Here is a 23,859-nt window from a genome sequence, read left to right on the forward strand (position 1 = left end):
ACCCTGTTACTAAATGTGTGTGTGTGTGTGTGTGTGTGTGTCTGTGTGTTTGTGTATCCAAATGTTTTGTTGCTTTGTTTTGTTCTTGTACTCGTACTGCATATCGGGGTGATGCAAGACATGAATGTATTCCTCCTTGACTCATGCTTTCCCCCTTTGACGGGTTTAATTGAAATCTGATAACTAGGAGAACAAATGATCAACTTTGTTAAAGGTAGTCCTGAACTTTTCTTTAGCCTCTGCTCTACCTTAATCCACTTGCGACCCTCCCCCATTAGGTCCTCCCCCCCTCCCCTTCCTCTTCACTTCCCTCCCACTTTCTCCCTCTGACTCTAACGAGCACTCAGTCTCGGCTCTCCCTTCACTTTGCGCTCCAACATGTTGGCAGGAGGAGGTGGAGGAGGATGCTGCGCTCAAACCTTGGCGCGTTCTTGCCACCTCTTCGGCCAGCGCGCGGTGCCTCTGACTCAGACCCACCTTTCACTTGTATCAGCCTGAAGGAATTAAAAAGGGAGGAGGGTGCCCAGGTTCCACAGGAAATCAGGAGCAGTCACACCAAGATCCCGAGAAGGAGCAGCAGCAAGAGGAAAGTAGAACACAGCAACTGTCCCTCATCTGGAGTGGAAACTGTCACCTCGGACGTCGTCGCCGCCGCCGCCTCCTCCTCCGGTTTCCCCGACACTTCTCCTTTTTCACCTCCAAGATCCATGTGGCAAGAGGCAATAAGGAGGAAGCGGTACATCCTGGACCGGGCTGAAGAGTCTGGCCAGGGGAACAAGGGGGGTCAGGAGAGGAGGAGCAGATCCCGGGACTGGCTGTATGAGTCGTACTACTGTATGAGCCAGCAGCATCCATTGATTGTGTTCCTGCTCCTCATAGTGATGGGAGCATGCTTGGCTCTGCTGACTGTGTTCTTTGCATCAGGACTGGTAAGCTCTGCATCTGCACATATTTCAAATGTGACAAAACATATGCAGGGGGTCTTTTAATTGGGCTTAACAACAAGATAGGTACTTGATTATTCCGCTGGAAGGAACTTCAAAACAAAGTTAGCAATCGGGAAACTCAAGTCACAAAACACACACCCAGTAGCTCAAATGCACATTCCAAAAAGCTTCTACAAACGCACATCCTCAGTATGTATGTAGTCTACATGGCAGAAGTAATGTGAAGAGAGGGTTAGATAAAAGTGAAGGGGGGTAGGGATCGGTTATTGTGAACTCACGGTTGACTGAACTACAGAAAGAAGAGGTGATTTCTTCTCAATATTTTGACACGGTTATCTGCTTGGAAAGCCCTTCAATGCAGTGGATAAGCAAAGACCCACTCTGGGAAAAAAAAAAAGGGGCCGAAAGGGGGGCATGGTGTCTAACGCTATCAAATATTCTGTCCGTTTTCACTAAATATTAAGTTCAGGTGCACTGGTCATGAATGAGAAGTTTTCAGACTTTTCATCTACGTTTTGTCTTTTGAATAGTTGCTACTGTACAACTTGGAACATAACAACAATCAACACCACTTTTACAAGTATAAAACCATTTAAAAAAATAGATTTGGGTAAAAAGCTTATTTCTTGCTGTCTTGCTCAATCTTTCACTTAAGTGAAAGGGCTTTAAAAAATTACATTCAACATGGCAACATATTGTTTTGAAGCACCGCAGTGCTTTTAAAGGAAGCGTAATCTCGTCGTTGAACATATTTTACCAATTCAGAGCCACTCCTAGTTTATCCCTGATGAATCTGCTCTGATGGAGGGATTATTCTAATACGGTGAAAGGGCCTTACAGCAGTCACTGAGTATTGCTGATTTGCATAATATCTAAACATACCAAACATCATCCAAACACTAAGTACAGCATGGGAAAATGATTTGCGTGGCTTGCCAAATGCAAACCAATGTTGACATCAGCAACTATCATTCCTGATGAACTGCATCTAACATTAAACTCATCAATTCCTGTTTGTCCGATTAGTCAGCAAATTGCCTACTGATAAGGAACAGCTAAAACATCGAATGAAACATTATTTTGAATGACATTTTTGAATGGTGTCTGAATGCTTTTAAGAGCCTTTTGTCAGACATTTGTAATTAGCCATTAATAGACTTGTGTTTTTGCCCAAGATGGCGTATAAATGTGGGAAAGAGTCTGTCTCAGCACTTCAGCTGACTAAATGTGTCTGACAGCATTACATTGAAATCTGCTATGAAAATGCTATGAGTTTTGGAAATGAAGTTCTAATAAAAACAAGGAAGTTGCCTGATGAAATTTGTTAAATAAATATATCACAGAAAAAAATATCTGCTAACAATGGATTTCTGCCCTGAAATCGCACAAGCATCTTGAGCCTTCCTGCCCTACATCCTGCCTTTTTGCTCTGACTCGGTGCTAGATTGGCATGACCTTTAGCTCCACCCTCATTTCATTCTCCATCCTCCTCTATTTCTGTCCATTCTGCGCTTGTGTCATCTTTAACCTCCTCATATTCCTGTCTCTCTTTCGTTTGTATCCTAACGCCACCCCCCTTTCCTGCGAGCTGGCTGACCTAAATCCTGCTCTGTTTTGGAGCTCAGCTCTGGGCGAGACCGACTCTCTCCGCAACCACACGCATCCTCTCCTGTCCCACTGCATTGCCTGCTTACATGGGGAAAGACAGAGGGAAGATGGGGGCAGGGGTAGTGGAGGAAAAACCTAAATGCCTTGCAACAGATGGAAAAGCAAAGCCATGAAAGTATATGTGGCAACAGCATGTAAAATATTAATTCTGCAGTGGAATCTCTTCGGTTGAAAAGAATCTCTTCTGCAAAGCGAAAATGACTTGTGACGACTTTTTTTGCCATCATAAAATTTTGAATTAGCAATTAAAAATGCACAGCTCCTATAGTTTTATTACATTATTCACATTGAACAACAAAAAGAGCTAAAATACACAACATTGTTAAACTAACAAAATATACCTTATGTTATGGTACTTGAACAGACAAAACAGGACGAGAAAAAAAAAGAACCGTTCTCATTATCTCCATACTATATTCTTCAAGAATTGCACTTGCCTTTGACACTAGTTCTAAGAAGCCCTTCTGCCATTTATATTTACAGTAATATAGCAGTCTGGTTTATGTATCTCCAAAATCATAAGTATCGTCCTCTTCACTGCCATAGAGTTAAACTATCAATTAATCAATCAATCAATCAACCAATCAATCAATTTATTTACAGAGCAAGATCACCATGGTGCATGGTCTCAATACACTTTTTCACATAATAAAATGAAAACACTTGATAGTATGCAAACATTGGGCATTGAGTGATATGGACATTCAGTACGGCCTCTCGGAAAGGTTGTTCCTGCATTATTTTCAATCAAAGAAGTGAGCAGACTGAACCAGCGCCTGAGTCCAGCCTTGTTCACACCCTGGAATATTATGGTAGATTTAAAGAAAGTGTTTCTTGTAGCAGAGCAGGTTGCAAACCATGAGGCTGCTATATAGTATGGGCTAAGGACCCTTGCCCATCGACCTAGAGTGGAGCCTGTAGCCGACCAAGCAAGTTAATGAGCAGGTACAATTAGCATTCAAATTGATCTCAAATGTATTTAAATTTTAAATAGAAACCTTAGAGAAACTCTACCCAAGGCCCTCTCTAAGGCACACTTACCTGCTCCGTGCCGGATTAATTCACTCAATATACCTGCAATAAATATACAACTACGGATGTGAACACAAGAAAAAAATTCACATATGAGATTTGTTCTGTTTTGCGATAGTTTTTACATTGTCCTCAAACGTTTGGTATACATAGTAAGATAGAAAATACCAGATTTTACCCTAAAATTGCGGGTGCTGCCAATTCAGAGGGGCGCCCTATATTGGGAGAGTTACGCTATGTTATTTATTTATTTATTCATTTATTTATTATTTCATTTACTTATTAGGTGTAAAATAAGACCAGTGTATCAGTTTCATTTGAATTCTTTCATATGTCACATTTTAGAGATGTTGAGTGCTTCAATATTACATGCCACTTTTCGGCACTAAGACCTGTGCCAATATCTCGTTCCTATTATAACTTGGTTTGAGCCGTCAGCTGTCGGGCAGGGACAATCTTTGCAATTTATGCGGAACTGAAACTTACTTGAGCAGTTGATTCTGTTTTTAATTTACAATCAAGAGCATTATTACATCCTAACATAATTCCTTTATGTTTTAAAAATAGATTTCCACTGCAAGTAGTGTAACTATGCTGAGTCATTCACACCAAACTTTTATAATTTCTTCAAATGATATATTCGCATCCTTGATATCCGGCCAAGATGAAGAATGTTGTGTAATAAGGGTCCTGATTTGATTTTCTGCCACATACTGTGAACAATGAATTATTTCAAATATTGCAAGATGGCAGAGACAAAACATCTATTGTCAATCATTTACGTACTTAACTTACAATTTAAAATGAAAAGTTGTTAAGTGCCTTACGTATTTTCCATTATATGTTGGATAATGCCTTGGAGATATGGAGATTTATTGTTTTGATGGGTAGTTGTCAAAGTGGGGTCTGCGGTCTGATTGCAGGGAGTCCATGAAAGAATTTGGGTAATTTAGGTTATTAATTAAAAAAAAAAAAAATCCATCCATCTAACTTCCCACAACATTACTCTTTTCCTCGGGTAGTCATCTTCGGACCGGTCCAATTTGTTTGAAATGGAGGTCTTCGGAAATGCCCCCCCCCCCATTTTCAATCCTCATATTGGGAGGAGGGGGGGGGGGGGTCAACTTATACTTGTAAAACTCAAAATCAGACCAATTTTCTCCGTTTATCTGTGTTTGAAAAATAAGTAATATCATGTCATTAACATGGCTTAAAACAATTATGTATTTTTTTAATTCAATATAGTATGCATCTGTTTTAGTGTGTTCAAATGCGCTTTCATCAAGTGCCGCCTTATTGTCTCTGCTGTTAATGTGGATAATTTTTCCGGCGGACTTTACCCATTATGAAAAAGAAAAAAGGAAAAGACGGCTTGACTTGTCTGTTCAAGACAAAAATGCGAGAGTAGTAGAATGGCACGCTTGGATTTCAGCAGGTGGGGGGAGAAACATAGCGAAGAGCAGCCGATCCACGCTCTGATATTGCCATGGTCGTCATTTGGGTAAAGAAGGCTTCAGCAAAGCATTTCTGAAGACCTCCATTTCAAACAAACTGGGCGGGTCCAGAAATGACTTCCGTGGAAGAGTATGTTGTGTGAAGTTCGATGGATGGATGGATGGATGGACTTAAATATGTTAACGGAGCTCAGTATAGACCCTAGGAAAAAAAAAAAACAATCTCGTTAGACCAGTAGTCTTCTATACAACAGTTTTTACACATAGCTTGAGGAGGTGTAAGGTTAACATCGACTTTCTGCCACCAGATTGTCACTCTGCCTGGCACTTGGCGGACGATACCTATACTGCGCTGGAAAGCCTATCTTGGCGGAGACTGGTCTGACAAATTGGAAAACGCGCACACACAGACACGCTCACACACACGTCATCAACGAAGCAGCCTTACCCCGAAATGTTGGTCCCATTCTGAATGATCTCTGTATATAGTTGGGCTTTGATTTGCTCAAAGATAATTAAAGAATGCAGGTCAAATTTTCTGCCTTCATGTGTGGTGTATGTAGTCTCTGTGGAGAGCACTGACATCTACTGTATCTCAGATGTCAGCATGCCCTTTCAAACAGAAAATGTAAAGATCAACCCCAGACCTGCATAAAAGAAGCAAATATTGTTTTGTTGAATACATAGTATGTCTCGACATGTAAATATGGCTGAAAACATGTGATTCCAGCTAATGATCAGATTAGCTAAGAAGCAAATAGCTCCATCACTAAGCATTCTCACACCACAATAACATCCTTTTATTGTCACCTTGGAAAAAAGTATTGAAAACTTTATAAGAACTTCAAAATCTAAATGTATCCCTGGACCTGAAAATCAGCTTCCAATCCACAATTCATGTACAGTATTATATATTTCATCTTCTATAAGTGTTAGTGACATTCCCTCATTAAAAAAAAAAAAAAAAATTAAAGAAGTCTACATTCAGTAGAGGGCTAATTTACTGCATGCATTCATCCAAATTAGATGAATACACTAGTTAATGAAGCTGATCACAGATCACAACCATGTACTTGTCCAGTAGAGTGAAAATGGAAGCGATAACTGTATTCCAAAAAAAAAAAAAAAAAACGAATCACAAGTCCATTGTCATGGTGAAATTTTTAATAGAAATATTATTGCTGCCTATAGGAAAGGATATATTTTAATATGAATAATGACACAATATAGTTTAAGCAAGGTTAGTGCAGGTTACTTAGCATCTTTTATCCTTAAGTAAAAATAATAATATAAATTATTTATTCACACATTCTGGAAAGATTTTGGCAGAGGTCAAAGCGAAGGGTGGTGGAGTTCATGTTATTAGGTGACAGATTCTATTTAGCGAAGTACTGGAACTTATTTTCATTGATGGGCTATTTGGTGCCTCAGAGGGTGACTCACACCTGCCTGGTTGTTCGTTTAGTCGGAAAATTGGAAAGGGAGCCGACAAGAGAGGCTTAGCAGTCTGGATGTCTCACTTCCCCTTGAGATGTGTCAATTTTCTACAGTTCTAAAGTGGTGTTTTCTTCATGCATCTCTTGAGAAAAACATACCATTAGTTGTCTTTAATATTGTTAGAATTTTAGACTCACATCTGTTTCAATCTCTCATAACCTGCCTGTAATACATTTTTTACCCATCAAGGCATGAAGTTCTGTATGAAACGTTTGTAAGACCAGTGTGCATTGCTCAGGACATTGCTAAATATTGGATGACACTGGCACAGGGCTTTAACCCTTGTTTCACCCTTATTTCGACCAATTCCGGGTTATTTCCCTCCACACCATTGTCGCAGTGTTTTAGCACACTCTTGGTAGTGTGGTCGCGCCATGTTGAACTTTGACATGTTGTCACCATCTGGGTGAAATTTCAGCTCCCTAATGTCTTCTTTAAATGTTTTTCCTTTTATTTGAAATGCCTTTGATGTGAAGATCAAATGGACAAAATAATGCACCGCGGTTAATGTATTTTTTTATTTTTTATTTTTTATTGATTGATTTCAAGACAAGCATTTCATGAGAGTGTGGACTGTCTTTGGTCTACCAAATAGTAACAGATGTAACATAGCCCCATTGGAAAATGACGCTTCTGAGTTATGAGGCGTTATTTTTTTTTTCCCCTGATAACCTAATAAAGTCTACGTAGTCTTATCTAAAATTAAAGGGAATGCAGCGTACTTCTTCAATTTTGCAACAGTGATTTTGTTTTCTAATTCTTGTCATTCCTGTTCCAGAACGTTGAGGACCATGTGGCCTTCGTAATCACAGTGCCCACAGCGTTGGCGATCTTCCTGGCTGTATTTGTTTTGGTCTGCATTGAATCCATTTTCAAGAAGCTTCTTCGGGTGTTCTCCCTCGTCATTTGGGCCTGCTTGGTTGCTATGGGTTACCTTTTCATGTTTTCCGGTGGGATCGTCTGCCCCTGGGACCAGGTAAGACCAAGAAAATGATTTTGTGGTCAATTTATTTCTTATTTAAAAAGCATGTGAAGTGTTCTGTGACTTATTCATAGAAGGTATAAATAACTAAACATAGCTTTTGGGTTTGAAAATGAGGTCAACGTGGAAGTGCCTCAAAGTAGAATTCTTTTGAATGCCTTGCAGGGAGAATTCTTGGTTGCCAAAAGCCCTCGCGTGAAACGGTTTGAGGAAAGTGAGCCTGCCTCTTTCTTGTTACCCTACCGTTGTATTGATATTGCAATTTCTAATGCTTACATAGTAGCTGTAGCTCTCTCTTGGATGCACAAATTAAATCTGAAACATGTAAGGCTATGGTCACACTGCAGCTCATTTCTGTTTTGTTTTATTTTTTAACCCCAAAATGCCAGATATCGGATTTTTTTTTTTTTTTTTGTTGCGCTGCATGAAAGTTAGTACAATTCCGATTTTTTACAAACCTGGTCCGCTTTCATATGGGGATATGAAGCAGTATTTACACATATTTTGACCTGTATGTCATCAAAAGCCAAGCAAGCCCACTGCAGAGAGTGCTTTGGAAGACGACTGCCAATTGTCTGCCAATTTCCTAAGTTATTTTGAATAACAATTTTGACTTTGTATTTTACTTTATTTTAATCCCGATTGAAACATAAGAATAAATGTGGCATTTCAAATGATAGTTGTGGTTCAACTTCAGCCATGCAGACGGTTCATTTAAATGTGGCCATGGTAAATGCGTTGATTGAAAACCTTACCATCTCCTTTTCCGTCTTGAGCTTATGTTTGTCATGTTTAAGTTATCTGATTGCTTTGGTCAGGTTTTCTTCAATAAACAGTTGCAAATCAGAGCTGCTCGATTGCATAATATGAATTATGTCCATTTTCATTTTCTTTGTTTTCGCGTTTCATTTTTTTTGTGGTTTACCTTTGGAATTACACATGGTAGGCCACTTGGTTTGGGGTCAGGGCTGTTCTGTTGTCAAATATTGAACTTCTTTTCATTGGCTTTCCAGACTTTCTGGATATTTTGAGTGAGGTCATTGCAAGTTATGACATCTTCCCAGTTTCTATGTTTACTTTGTTCAAAAGGGTTATTGTTAAACACATACTGTTTGCTGTTAAGTTCAGTGAGGCACGGCACATAGGTTTTCCTAAATATCCTCTGGGATATTTTTCCTTGACATTTTATAAAGCAGTCTTTGGAAATCATTTCAGGCTTCTGGGATGGAGTGGGTGGTATTTGTGGCCCATCCAGTTGGACCTCTAAGTTGAACCTAAGTCTTTGTGGGTTGGTATTTGGTCTGTAAAATTAGCATTGGTCGGTGTTGGGTTTTAGGAAGTGATTTTTGAATGTTATGGTGGTATCGAAATGAGATGAGATTGTCTCATTCACATACTTATTTGTGCTCTTATCGCAGCCTTTTTTTTTTTTAATGGGATTTGATTTTATTGTTGCTCAGGACCAGAATTGTGCTTTTTTTCTATATGGTAAAAGATTTTGAATTGATAAAAACCTTGAATGGCTTGCTTACAGTACAAGTGACAGTCATTCACCAGTACCTATGAATACAGATGTCTAATGTGGACTCATTGCTCACAAAGCAGCATTTTGAGGTGTACTGATTCACGCGTCATTCTATTCATCTTTCTCCCACTCACTGAAAATATCAGCCCATTACGCCATCAGTGCACTCCGAGAGCAGCATCCCACCTTAATTAACTGGTCAGATTGGCTTGTTGACTCACACTCTTGAGTTGACATCCGTTAGTCCTTCATTATATGCATCTTTCCACTTACTTTTGAGAATCTTGATGGAAGAAAAAAAAACGCACGTTGCTGTCCGTCTTTTACAATAATTCATTTGTAGTTAAGGTTGAGCCCTCCCAAAATGTGTATTTTTCTAAACACAGTCCCGCAAATTTGCACAAATGCGACTGTCCAGCATCAACACTTGCTTACCAGTATTACATTTTCACATTTTGAAGAATCCATTTGTCACAGACATGGTCTGCTGCCAAAATAAAAGTGTTATTTTGATAACCAGCTACCCTGTGAGTACAGTGACCTGTCATTTAAGATAAACAGAGTAGAGGCTTAAAGTTGCAATTCCCATTCTCAGTATGTCAGGTCTGGTTTGTATATATCTCAGTCTCCATTTCCCAACCTGAAATCAATTGAATGCTTATCCACTCCCGACAAAGCCCCCTCTGTTTGTGAATGCTAGGAGAAGGCCTTATCTGTGTGGTCCAGCTTCTACCCCTTACTGAGAAATGCCTGTGCCCTCACTCATCTGCTTCCCATCTATCATCCTTCCTGTCCGTCATGCAGAAACTCATGTCTATCACTCCAAACTTTTTCACTTTATGTTCTGCTATTATAATGAGCACAACTCTGAACTATGTGCGGCAAAAAAATAAAGCCGCACCCCGTCAAAAAAGAAACAAGAATCATTGTAAAAATATACCGTATTCTCTAGATAATCTTTCAACATTGATTGAACCAGGATGAGTCGACTCATGCGGGGCAGATTTATTTTACTGTTAAAATGTAGTAACCCTCGCAATCCAATATGTTACTCTGTGTTGTAAACAGTGTTGGGCAAATTACTTCAAAAGTGTAATGCATTATTTATTACTTATTACTGTCGTTTCAAAGAAATTGGTTATATTACATTTTTATTGTATTTGAAATGTAATGCATAACACTACTATTACATTACCTTTAAATTAGTCTCACCAAAATAATTGGAAATATGGCTTTGCCATTCTAAATGTAGCTCATTACGTTCATTACACATCCAGGCTGGCTTAAGCCTAAAAATAGTCTTCATTTTCTTTCTTTCTTTCTTTCTTTCTTTCTTTCTTTCTTTCTTTCTTTCTTTCTTTCTTTCTACACCTGTTGTAAAGTGTCTCGTAAACCACTCGTCCAGCCTTTTAGCAAAACATTGATTTTACGATTTATTTTTCAAATCTTCAATTTTTGTAAATCAAATTAATACAATTAATTTAACTTAATTGGAAACCTTAATTGGAGCCTTAATTGGAAACCAGCCTTAATTGGAAACTGGAATACCCGTATGTTGTGTGGAAGCACGACATTGGTGGGAAAAAAAATACCAAAAACGGTATGTATGGTATGTATGGAAGTTTTGGTGATATACTGAAATGTGCAATAATAAAGAGGATCATGTTTCTTTGAGTCCCTTGTTCTTCTTAAATGCCTTGAGCACCACAAAGTGCTGCATAAATGTAGCCCATTTTGCAGCATAGCCCAGTCTGATTTAAGAAGGTGTCAACAATGTATATATTAATGTAATTTGTTTGGGATGCAATTAACGTTTTTTTGTTGTTGTTTTTTTTGGGAGGGGGGGTTGGGGGGGGGTGAAATAACAGACAGACACACACGCTTGCAGTGCAAATCAAGCCTTTAAGCGGATCGCATACCGTCTGTACTAAAAGCTTGATGTAATCGGACACTCCATCTCCATAATTTGTTTTATGAACCCGCTGTGGTATTATAGAGGATTTGATTCATGAGCTGGTAGCAGCACCGTTGCCTGGATCTTGAAAAAGCCTTCACATAATTGTCAATGAAAGGGTCCTTCTGTGCTTGCCTTAGCCACACTGAAGGAACATTTGCACAATTTCATTACCACATCAAGTCTCTGTAAGAAGAAGGCATCTTTAACCTGGCATATCTTCCATTAGCTACCAATCACTTGATCCAGCCAGTGGCATTGGATATCAGAGGGTACTTTTAGGACAACAAACATTCCATATCAAGTAAATGACATACTGTATGTATGTGGATATGAATTGTATATATATAATTGTATATTGTATATGTATATGAATTCTGTGTGTCTGTTTTTAATGTTGTTGTCATGGCACTCTCCATGCTACGGTCAGACATTTAACTTGACAAGAGCAGCATCCTGCAGGTGAATCAGCTTGCTATCCATTCTTCTTAGTGGTCGAAGCTAAATTTACTTCTAAGATCCAGTGTACATCAAAAAAAGCTGTTCTTTCACTTAATTTACTGCAGCTTTAATCAACAAATTCTAATTAGAAAGTCTGTGTTACCTTGGTTACTGTCAGATTTACGTTTCCTTTAACAGGCAGTTTGACATTGTTCCCGATGCGGTGGAAGAAAAACAAAACAAGTTGTCAGTTTGTGGCAACGAATGGAAATGATTGCTGCAATTTGGAATAGTATCGATGGAGGTGGTAATATATTCTGGTCCCACTGGTATTTTGCATGAATTATTAAACATAATTACTAATCAAAAGTGCATTTTTTGTCTGTGATGGTCACTTTTGCAGAATCGATTCAATAGCCTAACACTTTGCAATGGGAATATACTTCAAGTGCAAAGTAGAAATTCCCCCTTGTTCAATGTAACGTATATAAAGTAAACCCCTGCAGAATTCTGGTTTAGTTTTTGTGATGCCCCTGTATTTCTATTTAAAACAGAGATGAAGCAAATATTCAAATAATGTGTGCTTCCTATCAGTCTAGCTACTATACAAGGCGTCCACGTGGTGTATTCAAATGCAGTCGGACATTTTAAACTCAGACTGAAAAAATGTCGGTCAATGCATTAAACGTTAATAACGGCAAATATCCAACTAATGTGTGCTTCCTATAAGTCTATATAAGCTATCGTATGTCAATAAAATAATGGTGGTGCAATTATGTTGATAATTTCATTAATTGAAAGAAATGGTCCATCTAATCACTTATGTATACAATACCAAGTCACACAAAAAGCTTCTGTCTTCCATTCTAGTGCAGAGGTGGGCAAACGTTTTGACTTGGGGGTTACATTGACTTTTAAATTTTGACAACTGGGTCGGGTCAGCAGGGAGATAGAATACATATATAAAATGCATTTGTGAACTGTACATATCAAACCTAAACAGTCAAAAGCGTTAAGTATTAGCATACCTTTTAATGAGAACAGTGTTTATCACCCATTTTAGCCATTGCATGGAAGTCTGGTGGTCTAACCCTAATCTCAGAACACATCTGTGGTATTTATCACTCATCCGGAATCTACAGAGTGCTTTGTTGGTGTTCATTACACTAAAAGTTTCTTCACACACATACCACATACCAGCATCCTCTGTGCCACCCTCTGGATCTTTGGAAATTTGGCTACACCTAATGAAGCATAAAACTCATCCAGTTTCAAGGAGTTGAACTTGTCCTTTGAAACCCTGTCACATTGGAGATCAATCAGTTGAAACTTCAGCTCCTGTGGAGCCATTTCCGTTCTTGTGAGAAGGGACATGGCAACCAGCTGAAGTGCCCTTTCAGTTTTTCCAAAGTCACAAAACTAATGGCAGAAATCCTCATGCAGGTCATCCAGTGATTCCCTATATTTTTACCATATGTTGGGAGGTCTCTTTTAAAGTGAGGGGAAATGAGCAAAAAATTTGTCATACAGTCACTTAAAAAAATAAATAAATTGAATGCTGGTTCCCTATATGTGTCAACACAGCCTGTTGGCTCCATGAATGGATGAGTTTGAGTGAAATGTGTTTCATTTTCAGTTCATCTGAACTGCTTCCCTTCACTCCATCAATTTGGCTGCCCCAAGCAGAGAAAGGTTAACTGGGACCTCACTGCAGCCGCAGAGAACACTGACCTCTTTTCACGCCAGCTGCATGGTCGAGCCGCCTCAATCGTGCACCAGGAGAGAGTATTAAAGAGTAGTTCGTGTGTGTTCGGAGGTCCACTAATGTAAAAATGCAAAGCACTCGCCATGCTACATTAGAGGTGCCAGGTTTGAGGTAAAAGTGCTGACTGTCCCCTTTCCTGCAGTCAAGGGAAGTTAGGTAAGCCATCAAAGCTGCTGCCACAACGGCAAAACACCTAATGGCAGATACAGCTGTATAACAATGTGTTTACTTTATATTCTTATTCATGGCGCACAGTGGGACTTTTTCTAGGACAAGAGTTGCCTACAATTCAGTGAGGAAATGTTGTTTTTCTTAAAGTTTTGCCTTACTTACTCAAAAAGTGCTGTCCAAGCCTTTGCATTCATATCTGTCTTGAGGCTTTTCTCCTGATCAGTGCATATATTGACTAGTGAGTCATGAATCAATACTTACACATTATAACCTCTGTTGCCAGATCTTTTTGCTCTCACAATCAATACATTTGATGCTTCGGTCTTTTGAATGGTATTGTACTGGACAGTATATCATCGACCTGCTTGCTTCAAAAACAGCTACATTAATTATAACTCTCACAAGGTGAAAAAATTGGAGATTTATTCCGGTACCCTGCCTACTGCCTTAAGACAGCTGAGATAGGCTCCAGCACACCTGCGACCCTAGTGAGGATAGCTGGATGGATGGATGGATAGATGTTGTTATTTTTTTTTTTTGTATGTTTTGTAGTGTGTTATTAAAATGATGTTTTTTTTCCACCACTGCCTAAACCTTACACATTGGCCCTTTAAGAATAGATAGTTAAGTGGGTTGCATAGGTTAGATGTCAATAAATACTACAGAGAAACTTCTAGAACTTAGAAGTATTTAAACGAGACAAAATGGATAAAATAAACATTGTTTATTTTGATCCATTATTTTGATCCATTTTGATCGATTATTAAATTATTTGTATTTGATTATTTATAATCAACTGACACACTTGTATAGTTATTTTAGCATTTACTTGTTCATTTATTTTTTTCCTGACAATTTCAATTTGAGTTAACCAGTTTCATAAAACAGTAAGCATCTGACTCAATTTAACCAATTTTGACAGCAAGAAAAATATTCCGTACAAATATTCTACTACTCAAAAGAGCAGCCATCTCTGCCGACACTCATCAATTGGGATATGAGCATAATAAACCAAAGTTTGGATTTTGCGGCCACCTACAAGAGCAACTTTCATTTGTCTTAAAATTTCTCAAATTGCTTTGATGACAAAGTTTTGTTTGATTTTTTGGGGAAAAGGTTGGTTTAAAATAGTTGACCTTTTAGCTATCATTTATTTGCGGTTTAAAATAGTTGACCTTTTAGCTATCATTTATTTGCAGTTCTGACAAAAAGATCTTTCTCCACAGGTGTCCTTCTTTTTGTTTATTGTTTTTGTGGTTTATACGATGTTGCCATTCTCCATGCGGGATGCCATCATCGCCAGTGTTCTCACCTCTGCCTCACACACTGCTGTACTGAGTGTCTGCCTGTCTACGACAGCTGATCACATGGAACCTGTTATATGGCAGGTAAGGCTTACAGTAGAGACATTTCATATGGATCTTGGAGATAAAAGAGAAGTAACAAATTGGCAACTGTCTGATAGCAGCAGGCACAACAATTGTATAACAGTAGGCCTGTATAATGTCTTTCGAATGATAACAAATACCAGATGTAACAAAATATGAACAAGGAAATCTTCGGTGATGCAAAAGTCACTTCCAGTGGAAGTTGAAATGGACCTTTATGTAGAATTTTTCTCTTGCCGCAGTTAATGTTCAGCTTTTGAGTACAGAGCCACTTACTAGACACATTACTTTTGTCGAGGTAATAATAAGGCCACGCACTGAACATCATTTAGTAAATGACCTTTTTCACTTTTCCTTCAAAATAGGCACTCAAAGAGCTTTACACTCATACTCCTGTTGTTGAATAGTAATTCTTCTCGTTGTCAGTTCCACAGACACATTTTGCACCCAGTTATTATTTTATTTACCAGTTATTTACTTCATTCAAGTGTTCAGATAGGTGCCCTCGAGGACCGCAGTTGGTGTTCCCTGGACTAAGGTCAGCACTGCCACTGTAACTTTGCAACGCGCATTGACTTTTATCATGATGGGCCACTTCAAACTGTGACTTAGCTTGTTTTATTACAGACCTTTCAAAAGATCTCTCTCGCAATTTGATAAACATAATTCACCTTGTTTTGTGCATGCTGCATGTTTAACAATGATGCAGTAAAACCCGTTAGAGGTACATATGATGAGGGATAGTAAATAGAAATGTCGCCGTTTTGCAGCCACCACTGGAATTTACAGAGAAATCTTTAAAGATAGGCAATGTGCTGATAGCATGATGCTGAATTCAAACCAGACCAACATGAGTGTTGGCTCTGTATACGCACAAATCCTCTTTGAATTGCACATGTATGGTTTTGTTGGCAAGGTAACAACAAAAAGACCTTGGCAGTCTGCGGTTGTTGATCCCTTCGTTCCTGTGACATTTGTATCATAGGATTAATTAAATTTAAAAAAAAAAACGAAATAAATATAAATAACTTTCTGCTTGTTTAGTAGTGTGCCATTTAATCATAATTTAACTTAACTTGGAAAGATAATAATGAATTTGTTTTTGAATGAATAAAAATGTTTTCTTTCCTTTATATTATGTATTTTGGTATTTATTTGAAAATGCCTCACGGAAAAGGAAATTAATTTAAAAGTGGCCCAGTTTTTGGAGTAAACAATAAGAAAATTTGATTGAATTACATATAAAAAAAAAATATATATATATATATATATATATATATATATATATATATATATATATATATATATATATATATATATATATATATATATATTCATACAGTGGGCCCCCGGTTTACGAACTCCCTCTTTTGGACCGCGGCGTTTTTTGTCCCCCTCTTACGCACAAACCTTTCGTCTTACGAACAATCCGACATGCCAGTCAATGCCAGTTCATGTGTGTTAGGTAACGCCGTGACACACGTGAACAGTTGATCACTGTCTCAGTCATGGTGTCAGACACGGAGATGCCGATATGCTATTGGTCGATTAAGGTCACAGTCCCGGTCTCACTCACGGAGATGCCGATATGCTTTTGGCCGGCGTCACGTCAATCACAGAAATGCCGATATGCTATTGGCCGAACGCCTTTATCTAGCTTGATGGCACAGCTGGTCGGGATGGAAGGAAGGAGAGAAAATGAGTGAAAAACGGAAGGAAGGAATGTTGTGAAGACTTTATCTGTTAGACATGGCTGCTAAAATTGCAAGTGGCGGTAAAGGAAGAAGTAAGAGGATGATGACAATAGAAACCAAGCAGGAGATAATAAAAAAATACAAAGTAGGCGCACACATAGTTAACCTTGCTCGTGAGTATGGCCGTAACCGCTCGGCAATCTTCTAAGGGCAAGACTTTCCCTGCCGGGGGACGGACCTCGCTCGACAACAAAATGGAGAGGCTTCTTCTATTATGGATTAAAGAGAAGAAAATCGCCGGTGATATGTTCTAGTTTGAGAAAAGTTCTTGTTTAAGAAAATAAATCAATAAATTCTGCGGGTTGGTCTCTGCTCCCCTCCGCCTCCACCCAGCTCAAGTCACGTCGCCCCAAAGGTAAATGTCATTTTTCCTTTGTATATTTATGTTATTTAATTTAACTGTAAAGTAGATTATGTTACTAATTTTTAATATGTGTATAAAGTCGTGATGTTTTTACCTAAGGTTTTTGCATGTGTAGCACGCATTCACTAATTAACATAGGTTTGGATTGCCCGTCACACGAGCAATTCGAGTTACGAGCATAGCCACCGAGGGCCCACTGTGTATATATATACATATACAGTATATATATATATATATATATATATATATATATATATATATATATATATATATATATATATATATATATATAATTATAAAAAAATTTTTAAAAAATGGCAGAGTAACCAATACCATCATCTTTGTTTTTGTGTTGTGAAATATTTTTGATTTTTCTTTTAAATAATGCAATCGTGTTTTATAGGGGGCCAACAATACTTTTACTATCACATTTTCCACTTTTAGTATCTTCAATACAGGTACAGTAGTGCATTTGTGAATGCCTTCCTTGTGACCAAACCTGCCCAGAAAGATAGTATCAAGCAATTCAAATTCAAACTGATCTTAAATCCATTTAGCCCCTTTTAGGTGGTTCTGAAGTTGCAATATATTTTTTTTGTCACGCTGACATTTGGAAGAAACAAAGCAAGCAGTCGTTGTCAAGGTGTCTGTGCTTTTGTTCTCCCTGCAACAGAAACCTCAACATAAATTAGACATGACTGGTTTCGTAACAAAAAAGTGCCAAGGAGAGACCGTGACACGCTTTGTTGCTAAGACACTGGTGACTTGTTTGAAAAGTGACAATTTCTTCCACATCAAAATTTCATTGTGTTATGGATAAACATCCTCAATGGGATATGGAACAAGATTGTCACGTATTGTGATGTCATTTATGAGGTCATCAAGGCATGTTCATGGCGACAGTTGTTACTTCACTGCATTAGCTCGACAGTTGCTATGGTTTGATGAATATATTTAGTTCCTTTTGTCGCACTTTTTTCATGAGTATTGAAGTCTCAGTTTATTCTCTTTCATGATTCATAGTTCACAGAAACATCTTGGAACTGGATCATTAAAGAGCAGAAATGAATGTATAACGTATTTAATTTTATAAGTAGATGCAGTAGTTGGGACGAATGAGAGGGAACATGACATTCTTGACATGAGCTAATAAATTGTCAAATCAACTGTAGCCAACACAGAATATGTTCAAGAATGCTGATGTGTTTATCTCCTACTTTTGCAGATTTTGGCCAATATCATCATTTTCATGTGTGGCAACATGGCAGGGGCATACCATAAACACCTGATGGAACTGGCCCTCAAACAAACTTATCAGGACACCTGCAACTGCATCAAATCCCCCATTAAGCTGGAATTTGAAAAGAGGCAGCAGGTAAAAGGGTCAATATTCTAAAAGGCAAATAGCCACTAAAATTGCCATGTGAGGTCGTAAAAAAAAGAAAAGAAAGTCAATTCAATCAACACATTACACTTTTACTATCCCATATGTCTCATCTGCTACAATGTTCAATAGCTTTCCCATAACACTCATTGCCATTTACAAATGCACCATCTTCTATGCACAGTGTGGAGTACAATGAGATGAAGGTGTTAGAGAGAAGGTGTTGATTAAGCTTTGGCCTGCTGCTGTGTGTACCAGTAAATATTTTGTCTTCCCTTTCTCTTTGTGCCACTGCCGGAGTCATTCGTTTACAAAAATAAACAAGATAGATTTTTGAATTCAGTTTGTGCTGTTACATATAAAGCTGAAATGGGACGGCTGAAGCGTTTCAACTTGACCTGGGGCCAGTTAGGGCTTCCTGCAAGCAGTGTTAAGCCACAATGCAGAATACAGACACACACATGCAATGATTTGTGCTGAGTGCACTCATAATATATACGGTTTGCGACAAGCTTTCATCCATAATATGCAGTAGGGAGAGCTCACATTTGGGATCACTAATCCAAAGGTGGCTTTATGAATCATCAAAAATTCAAAGTTATGCTTGCTGAGCAGCCCCCGTGGGACGATACCTCATGCAGCAGTTAGTGACGATAGCATTTTGGAATATGACAGGGCTTACACATTTATTGTAGTGAGCTACAAAATAATGATCTTTGCCTTATTTTCTTTCATGAATTTCATTGTTGATTTCCATGGATGTTAAGCTGGCACACAATATTGCATGCACATTTGCACTGGCATTTTCTACGATGCCGATTGGCATTTCAGCAAGCGACAACTAGTGATAAGCAGTACTCAACAGAAATCACAGCAAACATTCACTTCAAATAAATGCTATTGTAATAAACTCAGTCATTTTGATGTTATTACTATTATATCAATGTCATAAAATTAGTGGTTGGTTGGTAACAAACTAATGTATCTGCAATATGTTAGGAAATGAATGTGATTAGATTCGTGGTACAGTCTTATAAGTTTGTTCACAGTATTTTTCTTTTGTCCCATCTACAGGAGCGTCTTCTGTTGTCTCTGCTGCCGGCACACATTGCTCGTGTGATGAAAGCAGAGATCATCCAGCGACTGAAAGGACCAAATTTTGGTCAGATGGAGAACACAAACAATTTTCACAACCTCTATGTTCAGAGACACACTAATGTCAGGCATGTATTTTTTTGTATTTTTTTTTCATTAATGTAATGTCCAATTATATTATATTATATTATATTATATTATATTATATTATATTATATTATATTATATTATATTATATTATATTATATTATATTATATTATATTATATTATATTTGTATTAGGGATGTCCCAATTGCATTTTTTTTTGCATCTGGCTGAGCCACCTGATTTGGAGGATCTGCTAATATCGAGTCCCATATCGAGTCCCTCCTCGTCAATAACTTAGCAATGTATTAAGGACAGGAAAAAAAAGTGAATCCAAATAGTCTTTTTTTAAACAACATTATGCCAACATGACATTATTTATACGGCTAGGGAAGTTGTGGGTTGGTTTTTTTTTTTGGTTTTTGTTTTGGGGGGCTGGTGGGTTGAATAATTTGATTTGACTGCATGTTCAATTGAAATTTTTATGCTCTATTGCATACATATTATTGTTACACGATGCTTTCATATACACCCCCCTCCGATTCCAATGAGCTGAAAAGTGATCAAGCCTGATTTCTCATCATGTGATTGGGACCAGAATTTGCGTCATTATATTATATTGTTTTATATAATAATTTTCATTTTTTGTTTTTTTTTTGTAGCATCCTGTATGCTGACATTGTTGGATTCACGCGCCTTGCCAGTGACTGCTCACCTGGCGAGCTGGTGCACATGCTAAATGAATTGTTTGGAAAATTTGATCAAATTGCCAAGGTAAACTATTATCCTAAAATAATGTTATTTAATAATACAAAACAACATTTCCCTGATAAGTTTCTATTTTTGAGATACAGATTGACAACATGTATATCTCAATCACATATACTATATATCATGCTTATAAATGAGACTGGGCATTCCTACAAAGTTTTGTGCACAGAGGGAAGCTTGCAGTATTGAGATGTTTTAACTAACCACAGAAAGCAACAAAAGCAAAAAATCCTTCTACACACAGTAACATTTGTTTATTGCAGTGGTTGTCATAGAAGTGTGTGTTGTGTTTATGGGGTATATTAAATTTCCTGGCCTCTGTTGGTTGATTTTCTTACCATTTGCTTCATCTTTTTCATGCAGGAAAATGAATGTATGCGAATAAAAATCCTTGGTGACTGTTATTATTGTGTATCTGGCCTACCGGAGTCCCTACCAAATCATGCCAAGAACTGTGTCAAAATGGGCCTGGACATGTGTGAGGCCATCAAGTAAGTCTGTCTATGCCGGCTTGTGCAACTACACATTCTATTTCAACAATAACTAGAACATTTATGCAGATACTAGTTCTGTGAGTATATATATGCACTCACCACAAATCATTGCATGTGTGTGTCTGTATTCTGCAGACAATAGTTCTTTTAGAACCGTAGCTTCCGCACTTACAAGACGCACCTAAAAGGTTTTTTTTTTTTTTTTAAAAGATGATGGTGCGCCTTATAATCCGGTGCGCCTTATATATGGAAAAATATTGAGATTGGGATTCGTAGATGGGGAATGAACTGATAAAGTAAGCTTTAACTACAACTTGTTACAGTTGAACAAGGTTGGTCATAATGACATTGACTTATTATGCTATTGAGAGTTTGGAGTTATTATTTGAGTTATTATTGTTAATACTTTGAGTATTACTATATTGTGATTGCACTGGAGGAAAAGTTCCCCGATATAAATGTTGCACTACGTGTTATACCTTGCTGTTAAAAGATAAACTGTCACTGAAATACGAATAAAATAAAACATAAGACAGTTGTTTATTGGGATTATTTTGGGAGTGAATGGCGTTGTCAGAAAGCTGGTCTGTAATCTACTAAGAAAGTTTGACTGCTTCTACTGTTGCGCCTTATAATGCAGTGCGCCTTATACATGGAAAAAGTTTTAAAATGTGTCATTAATTGAGGGCGTTCCTTATAATCCGGTGCGCCTTATAGTGCGGAAAATAGGGTATATATTTTCATATAGTAATGCAAAAAATGCTTTCACTGGGAAATAAGCACAAAAGCGCTATAATGTCCTGAAAAACATTCTATGGTCTCCTAATAATTTTCTCTGAATCCATTTTGCTGGATTAGCATACATACATTAATGCTCAAATCAGTACTGCAATAATTCATGGGCAATTAAACCAGGTAGCTTTGTCAAGTTAATCAGGCAGGTGCTAAGATGTTATCAATCAGTGAGGATTGATAGCATCTTAACACTTGCGTGATTACAAGATGTCTTCTCTTAATTAAAAGATCCCACCCACAATCCTTGATAATCAGTCATAATTATTTACATTTACATTGTGTGCAATTAGGTTGGGCAGTAAGTCTATACATTGTTACAAAATGACTTATTTGTGTTATTGTTTTAGTACAATGGATAGTTTGGATGTTGATTTTGTTCCCTCCTCCACAGTTATAAGTGTGGTTTTGATGCATGACAGGAAAGTGCGTGATGCCACAGGGGTTGACATCAATATGCGTGTTGGCGTGCATTCAGGGAACGTTCTGTGTGGGGTCATCGGACTTCAGAAATGGCAGTATGATGTTTGGTCACATGATGTGACGCTGGCCAACCACATGGAAGCAGGAGGAGTTCCAGGGTGAGTGAAAATAGGCAAGAACACAGGAACTTTTTATCATAAATGTAGCTTCATCAAGACCAAGCTGTTTAATACCCAGAAAAGCTTTACTGTCAAACAAAACAAAGAGAATTATACTTTGTGGATTTAGAAGAAACCAAGAGAGAGGCCTCACTAGCTTAATGCTAGCATACAGTGGAAATAAATCCCAAAGATGTTCGCAATCAGCAATGATAGTTGAGGCATTGGAATCTCACCTCTCGGATTAATGACATGTGCATTCTGGCCAAGTTTCTTTGCAGGAATCAGCATCCGTGTTATATTTTTTTCATTACTGTATATACCATGCTTTACGAAAACACATTACGAAAATGTGTGGTTTTTTTTTTAGATGGCTGGAACACATTTAAAGCATCTCTATTCATTTAAAATAGGAAAAAATACTTAAGATATGAGTGTTTTTGACTCAGTCATGATCACAAACAAATCTCAAGGCATTGCTGTAGAGTGGATATTTTAAGGGAGAATACAATCCATTCAGAGGTACTGCACAGCCTCTCATATGCAGTATTATAATGAATGTTTCCAACACTAAAAAATGGAGATTGATTTGCTACAGAAATTCCCAATTTTTACAAGAAAAGTAAATGATGGTCAAACTGACAAATAAGGTCAAACAGTGAGATTTATGCTCCCATTTTTTAATTAAAAAAGAAAAAAAAATCACTGTTGCATTGTGGAAGTGACACAATGAGCTGCATCTATTTGAGATATTTGAAGTCATTCTGGCTTTCTCGGTGACAGATGAATATGGCCTGTCACACTAATTAGCATTAAGTGTATTCTTATAAAATGGACAAGCTAACAGCTTCTTTCAGGTAGTATGCATTTGCACCACTTTCTTATGTCAAATTTAGTTACAGTTTCAATGGTGGTCTTTAAAATTTTCCCCTTTGCTTTCACGAGAGTGCTTTTGTGGTGGCATCATCAAAAAATACATGGATATATATAGCCTTAGAAAAGGTCTTCTTAGATTTAACGAGATTTCACATGATATGACCAATGACGGCAGTGCAAACACTGGATTTCTTTGTGCCTTTAGATGCCTAATTTCTCACGTATATTTAGTTAGAACCTCAATTTGTGCGACTGCCGGAGGATACAACTTTAGATGTTCCACTTGATCTCATTCTTGATAGTTTGCTTCAACTTTGCGAGAAAGGTTAACCAAATTAATGAATGTTCCCAAATAACTGGGTCAATTGGCAATTCTAGGCGAGTCCACATCACATCAGTAACACTGGAGCACCTAAATGCAGCCTATAAAGTAGAAGACGGAGATGGGCAGGAGAGAGACCCCTACCTGAAAGAGCATGGAGTCATCACATATTTGGTTATCAACCCAAAGGTAAGAAAGTATCCTTTTTTTTTTTTTTTTTAATGATCTGAAAATTTTTCATAAAAGTTCCAAAACGACGTTCGTTATTCAGGTGGAGCGCCGCAGCCCGCAGCATCACTACAGACCTCGACACACTCTGGACGGTGCCAAGATGAGAGCCTCTGTTCGGATGACCCGCTACCTGGAGTCTTGGGGGGCAGCCAAGCCTTTCGCCAACCTGCACCACCGGGACAGCATGACCAACGAAAACGGCAAAATCAACACAGCTGTGTGTGACTTTCTCTACCGTCACTATTTTTTTTTTGGCCATTTGAAATGACAGCTGAAGCTCGCCACG

At 38.0% G+C, this 23,859-nt stretch overlaps 1 protein-coding gene across 1 annotated transcript in view; it reads left to right on the forward strand.

Annotated features, from left to right (window-relative positions):
• The first annotated feature begins 388 nt into the window (after positions 1 to 388).
• The window catches only part of adcy2a (adenylate cyclase 2a), a 40,599-nt gene continuing 17,128 nt past the window's right edge, over positions 389 to 23,859 (forward strand). Inside the window, exons 1-10 of the mRNA XM_088409447.1 lie at positions 389 to 929; positions 7,377 to 7,574; positions 14,663 to 14,824; positions 18,168 to 18,317; positions 19,401 to 19,549; positions 20,169 to 20,280; positions 20,641 to 20,768; positions 21,986 to 22,144; positions 23,399 to 23,531; positions 23,614 to 23,790. Coding sequence (XP_088265573.1) covers positions 405 to 929; positions 7,377 to 7,574; positions 14,663 to 14,824; positions 18,168 to 18,317; positions 19,401 to 19,549; positions 20,169 to 20,280; positions 20,641 to 20,768; positions 21,986 to 22,144; positions 23,399 to 23,531; positions 23,614 to 23,790 — 1,893 coding nt within the window. The 5' untranslated portion in view covers positions 389 to 404. The remainder of the gene's footprint in view (positions 930 to 7,376; positions 7,575 to 14,662; positions 14,825 to 18,167; positions 18,318 to 19,400; positions 19,550 to 20,168; positions 20,281 to 20,640; positions 20,769 to 21,985; positions 22,145 to 23,398; positions 23,532 to 23,613; positions 23,791 to 23,859) is intronic.

Source organism: Hippichthys cyanospilos, chromosome 3 (assembly GCF_059441005.1).
Source record: "Hippichthys cyanospilos isolate Australia breed blue-spotted pipefish chromosome 3, RoL_Hcya_1.0, whole genome shotgun sequence".
Taxonomy (NCBI): domain Eukaryota; kingdom Metazoa; phylum Chordata; class Actinopteri; order Syngnathiformes; family Syngnathidae; genus Hippichthys; species Hippichthys cyanospilos.